Source organism: Cibotium barometz, chromosome 38, assembly GCF_041138505.1.
Source record: "Cibotium barometz isolate CiBa-2024 chromosome 38, ASM4113850v1, whole genome shotgun sequence".
Taxonomy (NCBI): domain Eukaryota; kingdom Viridiplantae; phylum Streptophyta; class Polypodiopsida; order Cyatheales; family Cibotiaceae; genus Cibotium; species Cibotium barometz.
The window spans coordinates 11,924,846-11,943,889 of record NC_141083.1 but is presented as its reverse complement, the minus strand read 5'-3'; the positions used below and the strand labels follow the sequence as shown (position 1 = coordinate 11,943,889).

The following is a 19,044-nucleotide window of genomic DNA, read 5'->3' as shown; positions in this document are numbered from 1 at the left end:
ATAAATGCTTGATCAACTGCACGCTGTGCCTGGCCCTGTTTTGCCTGGACTGCGCTTCTTGCAAGAGCTTGTTGACTAAAGTATCATACTTGACAGCATCAGGTCTGTCCTCAGTAAGAAGTCTCCACGTGGAAGCAAAAGTCTGATATGTCTCAGGTAAAGCATCAAGAACAGTCTGCACAAGAGAATGATCAGGAATAATCTCACTTGCAGAAATCATCTGTTCTTTGAGATCTTTAATCTCAGCAAGAAAAACATTCATGTCATCATCTTCCTGCATAATCTTCAATTCTAGCTCTTTACGCAGGTAAGAGATTTTTGCCTCGTTACGACCTGCATACAAACCAGCTAGAATATCCCACGCCTGTTTTGCTGTTTTAGCTGAACGAATATGTGGGGTGATGTTACGTTTGACAGAAAGTGCAATCAAGGCATGAGCCTGCGCATCTTTACCATCCCAACGAGCTTGTTCAGTAGTGGGTAAAACAGCAGCAACAGTAGAGCTGCTAGAACCTGCAACATCCTCAACAGATCCTACATCCACAGAACCTGGACGTACATCCATACCCTGCACAATGTTCCACACTCCTTTTGCAACCAAAACATGCTGCATCATGTATGCCCAAAGTGGGTAGTTGCTGTCTCCATCCAGTTTGTCTTCAGCAGACAACATGCGAAATACATCATTGCTGTTATCAACCATGGCCACTGACTGAAACTGATGCAAAAGCTGCCTGTAATGAAGCAAAGACTGAACAAAAAACAACTCGTGCTATGTAGCACGGTCCACAATAGAATACGTATGCCTGTTTTGCAAAAAACTGCACTGTCAAAATTTCTGCAAAAAATGACGAACACTTGTGCAGAACTTGCAATGCAAAAACGGAGCCCGAAACGACCTCAGATGCGATTTCTGAGAACGCATAGCCCTACGGGTTGATTTGCAAATTATAGGGACCTGCAAGCGATCGTGAAAGCTCACCTCAATTGGAGAACGTGAGTCGGAGGGTGCTGGCGGCGTAGCCCTGGGAGCCGATGCCTGCTCTGATACCAATTGTTGGAATTAGGGTTGCAGCAAAGCACACAAAGCTTGGAGAAGAAGAAGCAAGAATGCACACAACACACAATGTATTAGATTGTGTCAATGTACAAAAGATAAGTTAGCCCTAGAAGGATGGGCGTATATACAAGCCGGGGGAATAAAACCTCCTAAAGAGGGAAAAAGTGCCCCGACAGTCCTAAGTGTGTTCACACACATCACTGCCTATATATATATGGCAACAAAGGTAGCTTAGATTTCTTAACATTAGTTTTTTATTTGGATTTTAGTATGCCTAGGCCTCTTAGTACTTGACTCACAAGTTGATGTTGACGTAGCCATTCATATTTATTATTACCACTGCTTCACACTAAGTGAGTTGCTTCATACACCAAGTGAACTATTTCCACTTCTGCTTCAACTATATTAAAAGATAACCCTCTATTTTGGTAATTGCTAAGTGTTAATAGCATCGCTAACTCAATCCTTGACCATTTGAGGCAACCTAGGGATCATTAGAAAGCTCACTCATCACGGGCACATCCATCTATAGCAAAAAACAAAGCGAGAAATGGAATTGTCCACCAAGTTTGATTTGATTACAGAGCTATAACAGTTTCTGTACATTATCACTTAGTATGATTAAGTCTTAATTAAGAAAAATAATTAGAATTAGGAATATTCATGGGACAATCAAGTGGCACAATAGATTTCTAGTAGATATAGCATATGTACTATACATTCTCACACCAACGAGGATGCATTATTTGTATGGTCTACAACATGTGAGATAGCTTTTTATAACTTTAAAAAGATGCTAACCTCAACACCAATTTTAATTTCACCTGATTGGAATGAGATTTTCCATGTGTTTGTGGATGTAACATCCAATGTGGCCATGGGAAGTGTGCTAATGGAGGAAGAAAAAGGGGGATGGTTCCAACCTATCTACTATGCTAGCAAAAGGTCATCCAAAGTAGAAAGAAACTATTCAACAATAGAAAGAGAAGCATTTAGAATGGAACATAACGCTAGAGTTGTATTGCATTGGAAGAAAATTAGATGAATCTTAGCAAGATTTTATCACATGCATACAGTACCTCAACTATAAGTGCAAGGAGAGGACAAACTTGAGCATTTAAGCAAATGAAAAATTACTTCCTCTCAAGTCTAAAGAATATTCCTTTACATGACTTAGGTCAGCATTGTAAATCCTAAGTCCTTTGATTAATGTTTTAACTTGGCCATTTGTTTAGATGGTAAGATGATGGAAAAGAACCTTGATCCAATTATACAAACATTCTGGTGGAGGTCTTACAACCCTTTATGCATAAACAATTGAATGTCAAGAAAAAGGTGTGCCACCAATGGATGAAGAAGGAAGGGTTGAATATGTACTCAAGATAATAATGAGAATGAGTGCTTCGCCACCGTACTTCAGTTGAGTATTTAATCAAATGGCATGGATTACCACTTGAAGAAGCTTCATGATAGCCCGCTTCTATGTTGGAAGGATTTTAAGGGCTTTTAAGTGAATATCATGAGTGATATTGATGCCAAATGGAAGCTATTTGCTTGCTAGAAATTACTATCATGACAGTTTTGGAGGCCCCATAAGTGGAAGATTTTAGTTTTCATGTAAGAAATATTTTGTGGGACTTCCATATGGATATAGGGAATCATTTGGGATTTGACTTCAGAGCATATTATGCAGTTTTTGGTGTGTGGAAGACATTATGCCCTCATGGATAGATTTGGAGACATACACATTGAAGCCACTACATGATATATATGGCTTACATGGTTATTAGAGTTGCATTCCATCTCGTGAGTTGAATATTCATGATGAAACCAATGGGCAGAGATAGTTTGTAATGTGGTTACTCTTAATTTGTATATGCTTATATGGGCCAAAGGCCATGGGACATGCATAATGGGTGTGGACATAGGGCTAAGGGCCAAGGCCACAAGGGTGGACATTAATAATGTAGCGTGTAATGGGGCTCAAACTATAAAAGACAACTATAAGCTTAATGATGTAACTAATCACTTTACTAATCAAAGATTAACCATCTTCTCGCTTCATGCAAGCTTCTTCTTTGATATGAGATTGTACATGCGATACTCCATGTAGTGAGTGCATCCCCTGTCTCTTACAGGAGTGCACAAACTTAGAAAGGATAGTCCAAGCTTGGCAACTAGGTGTAATTCAAGGCACACCATCTTCATTAACAACCATCTTTTCATGTAATCCCAACTTGACATTGAATTTAGTATATTTGGTAACACTAAGTTATAATGGTTGAATATCCATAAAGTCAATAGTCTTAGGTGAAATTAGAGTCATTTGATAAATATGTGTGACTGTAGGTAGATAAAATATAGGAGATTTAAGGGAGTTGAGAAATTCAAGGGATTAAATCTAGGAGAAGAAATATGATATAGCTAACTCTTCCCTATAAATTGTAAGTTTTCTTACAAAAAAACAAGCAAGGGATTAAATCTATGAGAAGATATAGATAACATTATCCTATAAACTGTAAGTTTTCTTATGAAAGAAGCATGCAAGCATATTTGAGTCACTTTAAGCTTCTAGCCTATTTTAAACTCTACCAATTTGCAAATTTATGAGATGACTCATAATCCTTGCTCACACCTTCATCCACCATGATATTTTACAAGTTGCATGCTTGTTTGAATGGTTCGCAAGCTTCTTACCCCCTTGTGTAACCCCTTTGGCAATGGTTGATTCGTTGGTTAGCTATAATAGCAGTGCTTGGACAAACCAAGTGTTTCAAGACCTTGCTAGGCTGAACATGGGGCGGATGCCTAGGAATGTTAGGTTAAATTAGGAATCGACCTTAGCTTAGTGGATTGGGACCCAACCACCTTGCACTAGGATAACACCACATTCCTTTCATTGGCATCATTTTGGCCTACCTTAGGTAAGACAAATCATGTGGCTCATTTTCTTTAATTAAGGACACTTTGCCTCCCACACCTGTGAGTGAATGGGAAGTCTTTTATTTAAGGAGCTATAATCTTGTGGAGAATTGTAGGACCTGTAAGAATGGAAAGTCTTTTACTTAAGGAGCTATAATCTTGTGGAGATCATAAAAGCCGAAAAAGTCTTTCACTTAAGGAGCGGCAAGAATGCGAAGTCTTTTTACTTAAGGAGCTATAATCTTGTGTTGATCATAAAAGCTGGAAAAGTCTTACAAAGCATGAGCTTAAGCACCCGTCTGACACATGGTGCCACGAATTCACAAGTTCATTTGTTTAAACTTCTATTTTTAAATTCATAAGTAGGATTATTGTTTATTTTGTTATATATACATTTGCAATAAGCAAAATGTATATTTTTAAATTCATAAGTAAGATTATTGTTTATTTTGTTATATATACATTTGCAGTAAGCAAAATGAATATTTTTAAATTCATAAGTAAGATTATTGTTTATTTTGTTATGTAAACATTTGCAAAATTGTATATTTTTAAATTCATAAGTAAGATTATTGTTTATTTTGTTATGTAAACATTTGCAAAATTGTATATAAGAAAAATGTATATTTTTAAATTCATAAGTAAGATTATGGTTTATTTTATTATATATATACATTTACAACAAGCAAAAACACTTGTTGAAAATTGGTCCGGTTGCTTGTGAAACCAGCCAGCCTATGCTAGAAATAAATAAATTGTGATTTAGTTTCATTCTGCTGTAGTACCTCTCTCTCTCTCTCTCCCCCCCTGCTCTTCTCCTCCTCCGCGCATTTTGCAGCAAAACAGGCCTTTCCATCATCATCATCATCGCCATAGTCACACACAGGCAGAAACAGCAGATGAATGGAAGATTCCGAGGAAGCCCATTTTCATAGCCAAACCCTAGAAAAACCAGAAGACATAGCTCATTGTTGCGCACAGGCAGACAGCGAAACAAAAACGAGGCCTCCTACTTCATCGGCATCACCACAGCCATAGCCTCACACGCCACAGCCATAGCCTCCACCACAACGAAGACGAGACAGGCCTGCTCATCTTCATCCTGGCGCCATCTCCCAACCGTGTCGATTGCCACCAGCGCCCCTCCATGACGATAATTGCCCCCCCTCTTAATGTAAGTGCAGAAAAAATCGGCATCAGACCATTCACTTTTCTTCATTCCTTTGCCCGATCTCACTCGCAGGTGTCTTCTCCAGGACGACGATGACATGCTGGTGCCCCCAGCGGACATAAATGACGCGGAGCCCATGGAAGGTAATCCATTGGTTTCAGTTCGAGGTTAAATTCTTCCATTTTTCTACGGAACACCACTCTTCATTATCGGCGGATAGGTCAAATTCTGCCAGTTTAGGCTACTTTTTGGCGGATTAGATGATCTTCTGCAGATTAATTCTGGTTCCGGATTGGTGTACTGCTGGACTAGGCTTACTCCTGCACGATTAGGTTAAGTTGCAGTGGAGTAGGTTAACTTCTATGGAGTTTTATTCCTATTATCATCAAAATCGATGTTTTCTTCAGTTGTAGGGCAGGTCGATGGTGTGCCGACTGTGGAGAATCAACCAGCCGATGATCCACTCTTTGGCAAGTACACTTGGAGTGTCGAGAATTTCTCCAAAATTAACCTGAGGAAGCACTACTCTGACGCATTCACAGTTGGCGGTTACAAATGGTAACTTTCTCGATGTCTTCTAAATGGTGACATTCTTTCTAGCCCATGATTTATGCACACACACATCGAATATGAGGGCTGTCATGTTGCTCATTGGCCTCACCGTTACCACCCTAGCAGTTTTATTGAAAGGTATAGCATAAAGAGCTTCCTAAAATGCATTGCGTGAAGACCTTATCTGCTGGTTTGCCTTGTGCCCTTCAATGCCAATTAACTACTTCCGCATTTCCTGTAAGATTCCTCCTTAGCCTGAATAACAATTAAGCCTTTACTTCCATCCCTTGTTTCCAAGCTTCCATACGGGGGGTGATCACCCACAGTGGGTAGGTTCTCATGAAAAGTGCATTTTTAGCATAGGCTTTGATTTGTGCTTTACAGTGACATGCCACTTTTTTTGTTTGCAATGGCAATAGTTTGCATTTCTTTGCCTATCTACCTTGATGTATAAGGTAATCTTTGACACTCTGATGCAATGACGCAGGCGAGTACTCTTGTTCCCCAAGGGCAATAATGTGGACTATTTGTCAATTTACCTTGATGTAGCAGATGCACCTACCCTTCCGTATGGCTGGACAAGATATGCCCATTTCAGTTTGGCCATTGTCAATCAGTACGATCCAAAGTTGACTGTGCGAAAAGGTGCCTATTACACATTCGTCTTAAATATTCACTCTCACCATGTGACAATTATTATTTTATAAAATAATAATTCTCACTGTGAGAATTATTATTTTATAAAAATAATAATTTCTTTTTGGAGGTTCTGTATACTTTGATTCTGGCATTGGTTTTCAAGTGGTAGTGTTTTGAGTCATGTGTTTCAACCTATGCAGATACACAGCATCAATTCAATGCTAGAGAAAATGATTGGGGTTTTACCTCATTCATGCCCCTTCAAGATGTCTATGATTCTAGTAAGGGTTACTTAGTAAATGACACGCTGGTTTTGGAGGCGGATGTGAATGTGCGAAAGTTGGTAGATTATTGGGCGTATGATTCGAAGAAAGAGACTGGGTTTGTTGGTCTAAAGAACCAAGGTGCCACGTGCTATATGAATTCACTCCTTCAGACACTGTATCACATTCCATATTTTCGAAAGGTACTTAATTTTTTGCTTGATCAGGTGTGAGTTTCTACACCTAGAAGGTGGAGGGCCATAACATTTGTCTTTGTGCGGTGCAGGCTGTATATCACATGCCTACTACAGTGAATGATGTTCCTTCTAACAGCATTCCCCTCGCCCTTCAGAGCCTTTTCTACAAAATCCAATACAGTGATACCAGTGCCTCCACCAAAGATTTAACCAAGTCTTTTGGTTGGGACACTTATGATTCATTCATGCAGCACGATGTGCAAGAGCTGAACCGTGTACTGTGTGAGAAGCTCGAAGATAAGATGAAAGTGAGCATTGTATTGTTCCCTTTGCCTTCTGCTGTGCATGCATGCACTATGTCCTTTAAGCTCTTCTGGGTTTATGCCTGCTGATCATGATTCTTTCTGATGTGCAGGGCACAGCTGTGGAGGGAACAATTCAGCAGCTTTTTGAAGGACACCACATGAACTACATCGAATGTATCAATGTAGATTACAAGTCCACCCGAAAAGAATCATTTTATGGTAACCTGTTTGTCAAATGGCTTTGAGGTTTATGCTTCCGTTATACAGATGTAGAGTAGCTGGAACCCCTTGTTTTTTGTATAAGAGTAAAAAACAAAAAACCTATGTATTGTGCTGCAAAATTGGGCAGATTTGCAGCTTGATGTCAAAGGTTGCAAGGATGTCTATGAGTCGTTCAACAAATATGTGGAGGTTGAGAAATTAGAGGGTGATAACAAGTATCACGCTGAGCAATACGGCTTGCAGGTTATTATTACCAGCCATCTTTCTATATTATGACTTAGTTTTGAGCCAAGTACATGGGCTGCTTTCTTTCTTTTGTTGAGGATTGATTTGCGGTGTTTACTTGTAATGGGGAGTGTAGATTTCAGAGCACTTAATAATTAACAAGATTAAATCACACAATTAACCATCATTGAAGCCGGCGCCTGGGCCCCGGCCAAAAGGTATTTTATTACCAAAAGTAGTAATGAAATTGTACAAAATTGGGGTTAAATACGTCTTGTATTGAACGCAAGATGTCACCATTTGGCCGCCCAAGTGGTCTTCACCTATTTAGTGCCAAGGTATGGGAGGCTAGGGAGCTTCGTGTTGCCGGTATTAAGGCCAAGGCTCATGTCACCTACGGGAGGCCACGTCTTATGTCACCCATAGCGCGGCAGGACATGGAACCCATTGTTAGTGATCCCAATTTGGGCTTTCCATTGAGCCAGTTTCGTGCTCTGGAAGACCTACTATTTACAGGTTCCAAGAATGGGAGATATATCCATTGCGTAATGCATGTGCACGCATCTTTGCTTACTTGAAATTGATTTTGCATGAATTGTTTTCGTGACTGCCGACTATGACGTCTAGTTCACGAGCAGGGGACGTCCACCGTGAACCGTGCGAATGCCCTATATTTTGACATGTTTTGTGGCATGTGAACATGCGGTAAGTATTAATCTAAACCTTTGTTTATTATTATAAAGGTTCTATAACCTCAGCTTTTCCCACTCATTAAAATTGGGCACCGGCCAATTTTAATGCGTGCCGGGGGCCAAGGGACCCATGTATGGGTAGCCCACCCTTCGGGCACCCTTTTGACCATGTAAACACAAGTTGGGCACCGAGGCCAATGCCTGGGGCCCAAGGGACCCACCAACCTTTGGGCACCCTTTTGACCATGTAAACACATATTAGTGTGTGGGCATTAAAAGGAGGTGCCCACCATTAAAGTTGGTGGGCTATGCCACACGGCACAAGGTGAATGGACCCCCTTTCCACCTCTTCCTCCAACCTCTCCCATGATTGCTACTCTCTCTCACATCATCTGTCTCAAAAATTTGCAAGTCAACCATCACCCACGAGCTCCCATTGTTGTTGTCGTACAACTATGCTGTATTGTCGTACCCGATAGCACCTTCTGTACCGGTTGTTGTACTTGCTGTAGTATTATTGTACTCAATTGTTGAACAGTATTGTACTTGCAGTACTTACTGAAACCCTACCACACTTGCGAGTACACCAATGGGAAGTCCTATTATACTCATTGTACTTACAGTAGTGCCTGCTGCACCAGATGTACGTGTTGTGAACCGTCACCAAGTGATCTATTCGTGGACTTGTAGTTGTTTGTGTACTTGTACCAATGGGGACTTGAGGCAAGGTCTTTGCGAGAGTGTGAGCCAGGTTGTAGTACAGTGTGCTTGTTTTTGTGTGGTCTCGGAATGACCGTTTTGCGTTCACTTCCCTCCAGGTGTGTATGAGATTGGTGGCCAGGCTACTTTGACTCATTCGATGAGTTTGGCATTGACAATCTACTACAACACATTTTTGATTTGGTAACTAGTCTTCATATTTGCATTGCATTGGAATATTTGGCTAGAATTTGCTAGAGATGAGCCCCCTCATGGGTTGAAAGTTGTGCAGAATGTTGCGACAACCAAAGTTGAATCTGTTTTGCTATTTTGTTTTTTTTGGTTTTTTGGTTTTGGTTTTTTTGTTTGTTTGTTTTTTTTTGTTTTTTTTTGGTTAATGTCTTAATTAAATGTCTTCGTTTGATATTATCTTTTGATTTCCTCTCCTTAGTAGCTAGGTTTGTTAGTTTATTTATTTTTGATCTTTCAAATGCTTTGTTTTTGTCTTTGTTCTTCTTCACTATTATTTCTTTCTCAAATCTCTCAATTCGTAAGTTCAGATTTTTCTGACCTTATGAAGGTATATATATATATATCACCTGCCACTCATGCCAACGAGTATACCCATGGTGAATGAGTCTCATGCAAGGATCCTTATGTGAATACAAGTATTGGGAGGCCGCCTTTGCATAGGTCACCGTTGCATAGGGCACATGCCTACTTGCCGCATGTTTCTCGCCAGGGTCATGTGTATGCACCTACTACTGCCCCATTGGACAAGGGAAAGAGAAAGCTGGAAGATGAGGGTCACCATGCCAAGAGGCTTAAAGAATTCAAAGTAGGTGATAAATTTGTAAAATTTGAAGCTCATCATGGTGAATACGATGCAAGGAAGCAATGGCTTTCATAGCCAAGTTTGATATTGCCTTCAGTGACGGGTTCTCTGAGAAATCAAAGATTTGCCATAGGTTTTATGCACAGTTCTTGCCTCCCAATGCTGTGGAGAAGATTATGAGCAAGTGGGATAAGATAGAGTAGAAGGACAATGAGTCTGTGTGCAGACATATGTAAACAAGTTTTGGAAGGTCTACTTGGAGGTCTCACCATTCTTGTTTGTGGGTGAACCCGAGAAGAAAAGTCTGGACTTCAATCGGTCTATAGGTCCGGTTGTGACACTCATCACAATGCTACCTTGCAGGACTACATAGGAGTTACTCCTGCCACTGAGCAATTGGAGCATAAATTATAGCGTTCTGGCAAGGGAGACCATGCCTTCAAGGGCAAAGAGAGGGCTGGTCATAATATGCACAAGGGTGGACAACATTCTAAACCCTTTGTGAAAGACGTAAAGGGTGGCGGGAATGCTGAAAGTACGCAGCCCAAGGATGCCTCTTAGAGAAAGCACAAATTCAGCCTGATGCCTGAGCAAAGGGAGCAATATGCTAAACAAGGGAAATGCTTCTCATGTGGCAGCCAAGATCACATATTTCGTGAGCGTCCTAAATGCAAAAACAAGGACAATGAGAAGTAGCAAAAAGCAAATGTGCATGCCATTTCCGATGTACAAGGGAATACAGGAAATAATGAGAGAGGATGGTTTGCAAAGCTTGGGGACAACTCAAGGATGAACCCGCACTCTTTATGTTTGATGATTGTGCCATAGATAATTTCATTTTTGTGGAGATGGCATCCTCATTGAACGTAGATATAACGGACATGGGGCCCCGGAGGTGGAGGTCGCTTTTGTGGGAAAGCAAGTGCAAGGGATCTCTATCATTGGGAAGTTGCACATACATATCCAAGGGTACCTTGATCATGAGAATTTCTTAGTTGCACTACTATTGCAGGGATGTGATGTATTGTTGGGAAAGCTGTGGCATCACCGCATTGAGCCATGCAAGGAGTCCAGTACAAATAGGATTGCTTTTATGCATAAGGGTCGCATGCATGTTATTGAAAGAGGGAACTCCATCCCAGTTGTATCTCATGTCCAGATTAATAAAGCAATGAAAAAGAGTGTTTTTGCGTACTTGATTTTTGTACATGATATTGTTAAATGTGGTGATGTAAATGTAGAAACTCTTATGAGGGATAGTCGGACATTTTTAGATGCATACAAGGATTGTTTTGGAGATGCATTGCCAGGAGAGTTACCTCCTAAGAGAACGGAGGATCACCGCATTGATTTGGTGTTGGGTAGTTTCCCGCCAACAATAGACCCGCATATAGGGTAAGCAAAGCACAGCAAAAGAGATCATGAAACACGTAACTAAATTATTGGACGGAGGTTTGGTTCAGTCAAGCTCCTCGCCATAGTGTTCACCTGAATTGCTAGTCCAGAAGAAGGATGGTTTCTTCCGGATGTATGTGGATTACCGGGCTTTAAACAAGCTTACTATCAAGAACCGGCTTCCAATCCCATGCATAAATGACATCCTCGATAAACTTGATGGGTTTTCATGTTTCAGCCGCATTGATTTGAATCTTGGTCACATGGAGTATAGGTGCTTCAAAAAGTTAGCCAACGATCAAGCACAAATACATACAAATTTGGCAAAAGGAGGTGAAAATGAAGACGAAGTAGAAAAATCTATGGCAACGTAAGACAAAGCGCTCATAATGATGACAAATGTATCTCTTATAGAGGAAGATTAAGAGTGGGTATCACCAAGTATGTGTAGCACCACAAGATGTACACAAAACGACATTTGGGACATCGTTTGGTTTGTATGATTTTTTGGTTATGCTGTTTGGACTCACGAATGCTTTGCCCACGTTTAATAGAATGATGGATCACATTTGTCGTGAGCATCAAAAATTCATTGGTGTGTTTTTCGATGATGACATCTTGGTATTCTCCAAGAACTAAGCTATCTTGGCATTATCCAAGAACTAAGCTATCTTCTGTACATGAAGTACGAAGCTTTCTGGGTTTATACTCCTATTATAGGCATTTTATTAGCACTTTGCATGGATTGCTTTGTAGCCATATTTGGTATTGATGGGTGTGAACACACTAGGACTAGTGTTACCATTTGGTCCCTACACCAGTTTTTATCAGTGTTTTGGGGCAAGCCCACACATTGAACGGAGCCAAGGTGAGAACGGGGATTTCCACAGAAGAAAGCTGAAGCATTCACTAGCAAAGTTTGGCTTGAAAGATGGCTACAGAGCATGAGCAACATGGGATTTTATTCATTAAAGTGACTTATAATGTTTATAAGTCAGTGTGTTCACACATCATTAATGATGGACTGGACATTATTTTTGGACATGAATAGGTGGACAGAAGGAGGCACCTAGAGAAAACTTGGGCTACAAGCTGGAAAAAGCATAAAAGTTGATATTTTGGGCCAACTCAGTTACTTTTGGTAGAAAGGAATAGCACAAGCCAAAAAGGGCAGCTGGTTGACTTTATAAAAAGCTGGAAAGGGCTTTTCTTTTGGATCATTAGAGCAGGCGCTCACATTGTCACTATTTGGTTCCTTCACCAGTCTTGACCAGTGTTTCACACATTGAGCAGAGCCGAGGTGTGAACGGGGATTTTCCACAAAAGAAAGCTGAAGCATTCACTGGCATGGATTGGCCTGAAAGATGGCCACACAACATGAGCACCATGGGACTTTATTCATAAAAGTGACTTATAATGTTCATAAGTTGGTGTGTTCACACATCATTAATGACGGGCTGGACGTATTATTATTTTGGGCATGGACAAGTGGATACTGGACAGAAGGAGGCGCCTAGAGAAAGCTTGGGCTACAAGCTGGGAAAAAGCACAAAAGTTGATATTTTGGGCAAGTTCAGCCACTTTTAGCAAAAAGGGGAAAAGCGCATGAAATATAGAGTTGGTCGACTTTATAAAAGCAGGGAGGGGCCTGTGTTCTGATGATCTGGCGCTCACACCTTTTGGCCGGTAGCAGCTCTCTTCCTCTCCTTTTAGCGCTGGCCGTACGGCAGTACCTCTCCCTTTCTATTGTGCGCTAGTCGTACAAGGGGGGGCTGCAGGCTGCTGGCTGTACATTGGCCTGTTGATCTCTCTCCTCGGAGTTCTCTGTACAAGAGTTTTCCTCTCCCTCTTGCTGCTGTCCACCTGCAAAGAGATTGCCTGCTGCTGGCTGTTCAGCATCTGCTCAGTAGCCGTACAGCTGTACAATACTCACACGTGTGGATTCAGCCGGGGAATCTTCTCTCTCATAGTACTGGCCATGTAATGAGCAGTGTGTTTGGGGCTGTTTTGAGATTGTTTTGGATAGGTTCAGTTTTGAGATCACAAGGGCAAGTTTGTTGAGCTAAGCAAGATAGAAATGATTCAATTGGTGGTACCCATTCTTGGCTACATTTCATGTTTGAATGGGGAAGGAATTCTTCAGCTCATGTTGAAAGATTGGTATATCAAGATTGATAAAAGAGGTTACCCGCTCACTCAATCTTTTGGTCATTGCATAGAGTATGACTATTCAGGTCTTTATGCACACATTGTGGGTGTTGAAGTGGATGAGACGCTTGCTGTAATTTCTGGACAACAAGTACACGAGGAGATCTCGATGCCGATTCTCTCTCGACAAGACCTCACCATTTGTTCGTGGCCAATAGGAATACACAAGTTGAAAATGGGATTGTTGGATTACTTCCATAAGTACTTTGATGGATACATTTTCAGCTTATGATTTGATGCTACAAGATCATAAAGACTTGATCATTGAGGATATTTTGGATAATGCAATTGGGTTTGACACAAGGGATGATGATTCATGTGATATTGCACATGCCTATTAGTACCCTCTACATTAAGAGAACTAAAGATGAATTTTTGGTCATCATGCTATATGTTGATGACACGTTGCCCACATGCTTTGATGATGATCATATTTTAGCTTTTACAATTGAGTTCTTTTGAAATGTTAGATCTTGGTCTGTTGCACTATTATTTGGGCATTGGGTTTCGACATCATAATGATGGCATTGTTATGCTGCAAACACAATACATAGAGACATTACTGAAGAGGTTCAATCTGAGATTGCAAGCCTGTTGCTATACCTATGGAACCTAGTTTGCGATTTAGTCTTGAAGATGTAAGTGCCCTTTTGATGCTCGCTTGTATCAAGAAGCTATTGGATTCCTTATCTCCTATGTAACATTAGGCTTGACATTCAGTATGGAATCTCAGTATTGAGTAGATTTATGCATAGCCTAGGCGCAAAGCATTGGTAGTCTGTCGAACGGGTGTTTTGTTATCTAAAGGGCATCAAGCACTCGGGTTGTTTTATCCCAAGGGCGTAAATCACAGCTGCATGTATTTACAGACTTAGACTGGACTGGATGATATGACACACGAGTGTTTACGAGTGATTTTTGCTTTCGCCTTGGTGATTCATGTATATCATGGCTTAGCAAGAAGCAACCCATTGTGGCCACTTCTAGTTGTGAAGCTGAGTACAAGGCAATGTTTACAGCTACAGTTGAGTGTGCTTGGCTCAGACGCCTTACTGTTGATTTGGATATTGGCGAGTGTTTACGAGTGGTTTTGGCTTTTGCCTTGGTGATTCATGTATATCATGGCTTAGCAAGAAGCAACCCATTGTGGCCACTTCTAGTTGTGAAGCTGAGTACAAGGCAATGTTTACAGTTACAATTAAGTGTGCTTGGCTCAGACGCCTTATTGTTGTTTTGGATATTGGTGAGTCCTTAGTCATTACCATCTTTACTGACAGTCAGAGCGCTATGGTAGTTGTGAGGAATCTAGTTTTTCATGCTCGCACAAAGCACATTGAAGTGCATTATCATTATGTCAGGGAGAGATGCGTCGCAGGAAAAATCATCTTGGCTTATGTGCCAACATAGGACAACATGGCATATTTATTCACAAAGGCTCTCTCACGAGAGAAGTTTGAAGCTTTTCGCAAAGCTTTGAACTTACTTCCCTTTGGAGATTAGTTTGGGCTCCCTCTCATATTCCAAAGAACCTGGCACATCGCCATACTTTTAGTGCCAGCTCACCCCTTGTTCACATCATCACTCCCAAGGTAGATTTGTAGCCATATTTGGTAGTGATGTATGTGAACACACTAGGATCAGCTTTAGGAGGTTTTTTCCCTGTGCTAGTATACACCCATCTTGGAGTATACTCATCATCTTTGTACAACACACATTCATTATCTATACTTATCATCTCATTGTGTATACATTCATCTTGGGGTATACTTATCATCTCATTGTGTATACATTCATCTTGGGGTATACTTATCATCTCATTGTATGCTCTCTTGAGCTTCTCCACTGTGTGTGTGCACGTGTATTCCTGCAACCCTATGCTTCGCCATTGCATAATCTCACTAAGAAGAACGCAGTCTTTAAACGGACAGTTGATGAGAAAGAAGCTTTCTTTTGTCTCAAGGATGCCATTTTGTGTGTGCATGTGTAAGTCATCCTAAACTTGCAGAAACCTTTTTGTGTGGAGTGTGATGCATTTGGAAGTTGCATTGGGGTTGCCTTAAATCAAGGAGAACATGTCGTAGCTTTTGAAAGCCGTCGTTTGCATGATGCCGAGCTGTCTCTGGGCATCTATGAGGAGTTGTTGTTGGCTATAATTCATGCATGCCACCAGAGGTTGATGAGCTAGAGGAAGTTCTTTAACCTGAGCAGATTGTGTTTCACAAGGAGAGAGCTACCTGCTGGTAAGTATTCGAGGCGATACCTTGTGAAGTTCAAGAACTATTTGCCTATCGACGCAAAATGGGTTGATAAAGACTACTTCAAAGATTACCCACACTTCAGGCATATTTGGAGGCTTTTCAGTTGAGGTCAACTGTATAGAAGCTAGGGGGGGGGGACATCATCGTTTGGCCACCCAAGTGGTCTTCCCCTATTCCGTGCCAAGGGTGGGAGGCTAGGGAGCTTCGTGTTGCCCGTATTGGGGCCGGGCCTCGTGTAACTGGTCATTGTTAGGTATCCCAGTTTAGGCTTCCCATTGAGCCAGTTCCATTCTCGAGAAGACTTGCTATTTACCCGTTCTTGGAACGGGAGATATATCAATTGCATAAAGCATGTGCACGCATCTTTGCTCGCTTTTGAAACTGATTTTACGTGACTTGTTTTCGTGTGACTGCCTGCCATGATGTTTCTAGTTCATGGGCAGGGGGCACCCACTTGTGAATTATGCGATTGCCCTGTATTCTGACATGGTTTGTGCCATGTGAATAGGTGGTGAGTATTAATCCAAACCTTGTTTATTATTATAAAGTTTTTATAACCTAAGTGGACTGTTGTTTGGCCAAACTCCTATCTTACAATTTTGTACACCAAATGTCATGGATTCAGGCATTGGTGTAAACCTCTTATGTGCCTCTCCACAGGTAAACCACTCCGTGAGAATCCAATCAAGTCCTCACAATGTTTGCACCATGGAATTTGTGTCCAATGATACCCATGGGTCCGAATTATAATATCCATGGGTGATGGGTTTGGAACACAATCCATAAGCTTTTTATGAACAAATCACTGCCATGGCTAGGGGATTGATGTCCAACTGCCCATTGTTAGATTTTCAGACAAAAAAGTGATGGTGGAGATATGTGTTAATGCCCTTAAAAGTTATTTTTATTTGTGCACCAATTAGTGATTATGTATTGCCACACATGCAGGATGCACAAGAGGCCCATTGTCAGATTCTTTGACAAAAAAGTGATGGGCCGGAGATACGTGTTAGCTCTTGAAAGTTATTTATTTTGAAGGTTTTATTTGTGCACCAATTAGTGATTTTGTAGTGGCACACATGCAGGATGCACGAAAGGGTGTTCTGTTTATCGATTTTCCACCAGTACTCCAGCTTCAACTGAAGCGCTTTGAGTACGACTTTACACGGGATATTATGGTGAAGGTGGGTCCTGGTAGAATGTACTCAGAAACTGCTTTATTTTTGCAGGTTTTTGACAGTCCTAGAAATTCAGTTTCAAACAAGTTGGATGTTTGTCTGTCATCAGATCAATGACAGGTATGAATTTCCTCTTCAACTTGATCTGGACAGAGAAAATGGGCGATATCTTTCACCTGATGCTGATAAAAGTGTACGGAATCTGTATACTCTTCATAGGTGAGAAATGAGTGGATGTAGCCCTTTTGTCTGGTTTTGTGCATACATTTTATCAAGCAAGTGGGTTGGATCTGACTGTTTTCGTAACGTTGTTTCAGTGTGTTGGTTCATAGCGGGGGAGTACATGGTGGCCATTACTATGCTTTTATCAGGCCAACACTTTCAGATCAATGGTATCACCCTCTTCCATATGCACAATGAAGTGAAGTTGGAGAGATTACTACTCTAGTTCTTGCTTAATTTTTAGCTACATCCGAACTAAAAAGCCAAGATCCGAGGGATTGGAAGCCTTCATTTAAAAGTCAATCTGCAGTCTTTTATCTCTTTTTGGCAAAAGGCAATGTTTAGCTTTACTGGTTAACTAACTTAATTTTCATGTTGTGAAGTTTTGCCAAGGTTTTCTCGTTCACGTGTTATTGTTTTTAGAAGAGCATTTTGCCCCAAGTAAGTGGGGGTTCTTTACCTTTCCCACATTCCCCATTCCTTGTCTGAACGGGGACTTGGTTCCGCAGTGAAGAAATGTCCAAGGTGGGCTCCGTTGAGAGGTGGTTCTCTTGCTTGCACTTGGTGTGCTTGTGGAAAGGTTTGGGTATTGTCCCGTGGGTTGCCTGTCCTTGATGGTACTGCAAAAGAGACATTAGCCGATTTTTGCAAGGAAGGTAATGGGGCTGCATGGCCGAGGCCAGCTGAGGGCATTCCTAACTCAAGGTTGACGCCAATAATTTGGAAAAGTGTGGCATTTGACATGGTTTGAGTACACTTCCAGTTCGGGAGAACCTTGATGGTTGTGGTTCTGGTCCTGCTCCCTCACTGGAGTGCGCCCAAGGATAGGACGGTTGAATGTCCTTTTCATGAAGTTCATGGTGCTACTCACTGAGCATGTCGGAGAATTTGGGGCTTGGAGGGGCTGTCCGGTTCTTTCTCCTGAGTCTGCATTCATTTGGCTCATTTCTTCACAAAGCTCCTCGCTTGACTTAAATCCAATCATCAGGAAAGCACTATGTTGAGTGCTGATCGTTTGATGGGTTTGAAGGCTGGGTGGGTTTGAGGAAGTATAGTTTGATGCACTACATTCGACCGGATTGTCAGCTCACTCAATTTTGGATGAAATAGGCTCATGTGGGTTTGGTGAGCTCATGTCACGTTTGGCTGGGCTCACGTGGTTCTGATGAGCTTGGTTCATGAGGGTCTGGTTTCCAAGAGGCAAGTGGGGTCTCGTGCCTATGAGAGGGTTGGTGAGCAATAATTGGGTCTTAATGCTTAATGCTTATAATTGGAAAGGACAAGAATTGGTGCTTGTACAGATTTTCTGACAGAAAAACCTTTTTAGAACATGGGTAGGTGGGTCCTTACAAGTCTTTAAGGTGGGTTTAACTGCCCGGGACAATATTAGGTGCAACTATCACTAGGCCCACTTCACGTGCTAGACCAGTCCAGCTAGACTCACGTTATCTCTAGCTAGGCGCACGTCACGTCCCTGTAGGCTTATGTCATGTTTGATATTTGTCGGACTGTGGTGCTCACGTGATCGTTTCGAGAGCTGGTCGGGCGTGGTTTTTTCTGGTTTTCTTGGTCTCTTGGCCTTGTTTGGGGGTGTTTAATGTTTCTAACCCTAATGAAAGGGTTTATGCTTGTAATGGAATGTTGAATGGTTGTTTTTTTTGTTAATTTTGTGTGTTCTTTGCTACCAAATGTATGCAATATATGAACAAGAACAACACTCTAATCCACAAGATTGGAGCTTCTAGCTAATGTTTTCGGAGCAATGGAGTGACTAATCTCACTCCTAATCATGAAGGCTAAGCAATGGAGTGACTAATCTCACTCCTAATCATGAAGCCTAAGCAACTTCTTGGCTTAATGCAACACAATCCAAGCCTTTCGGGCTTACCCTATGTCACGTGCATCCCGCACTTGGATGCCACGTAGACATTTCTGTACAGAAGGTGCAGGACCTGGGATGGTGAACTGGTCCCATGTGAGCCCAGTCCGGGACGAGTCAGC

General features: G+C 41.5%; 1 protein-coding gene across 2 annotated transcripts in view; it reads left to right on the top strand.

The window, feature by feature from the left end:
- Positions 1 to 4,679: 4,679 nt before the first annotated feature.
- Positions 4,680 to 19,044, top strand: part of LOC147616352 (ubiquitin C-terminal hydrolase 12-like) — a 62,789-nt gene continuing 48,424 nt past the window's right edge. For both annotated transcript variants that reach the window (XM_086777406.1, XM_086777405.1), the window contains exons 1-11: positions 4,680 to 5,156; positions 5,239 to 5,296; positions 5,561 to 5,711; positions 6,193 to 6,350; positions 6,545 to 6,810; positions 6,894 to 7,112; positions 7,220 to 7,328; positions 7,459 to 7,574; positions 16,729 to 16,827; positions 16,931 to 17,040; positions 17,139 to 17,213. In XM_086777406.1, coding sequence (XP_086633532.1) covers positions 5,130 to 5,156; positions 5,239 to 5,296; positions 5,561 to 5,711; positions 6,193 to 6,350; positions 6,545 to 6,810; positions 6,894 to 7,112; positions 7,220 to 7,328; positions 7,459 to 7,574; positions 16,729 to 16,827; positions 16,931 to 17,040; positions 17,139 to 17,213 — 1,388 coding nt within the window. In that variant the 5' untranslated portion in view covers positions 4,680 to 5,129. The remainder of the gene's footprint in view (positions 5,157 to 5,238; positions 5,297 to 5,560; positions 5,712 to 6,192; positions 6,351 to 6,544; positions 6,811 to 6,893; positions 7,113 to 7,219; positions 7,329 to 7,458; positions 7,575 to 16,728; positions 16,828 to 16,930; positions 17,041 to 17,138; positions 17,214 to 19,044) is intronic.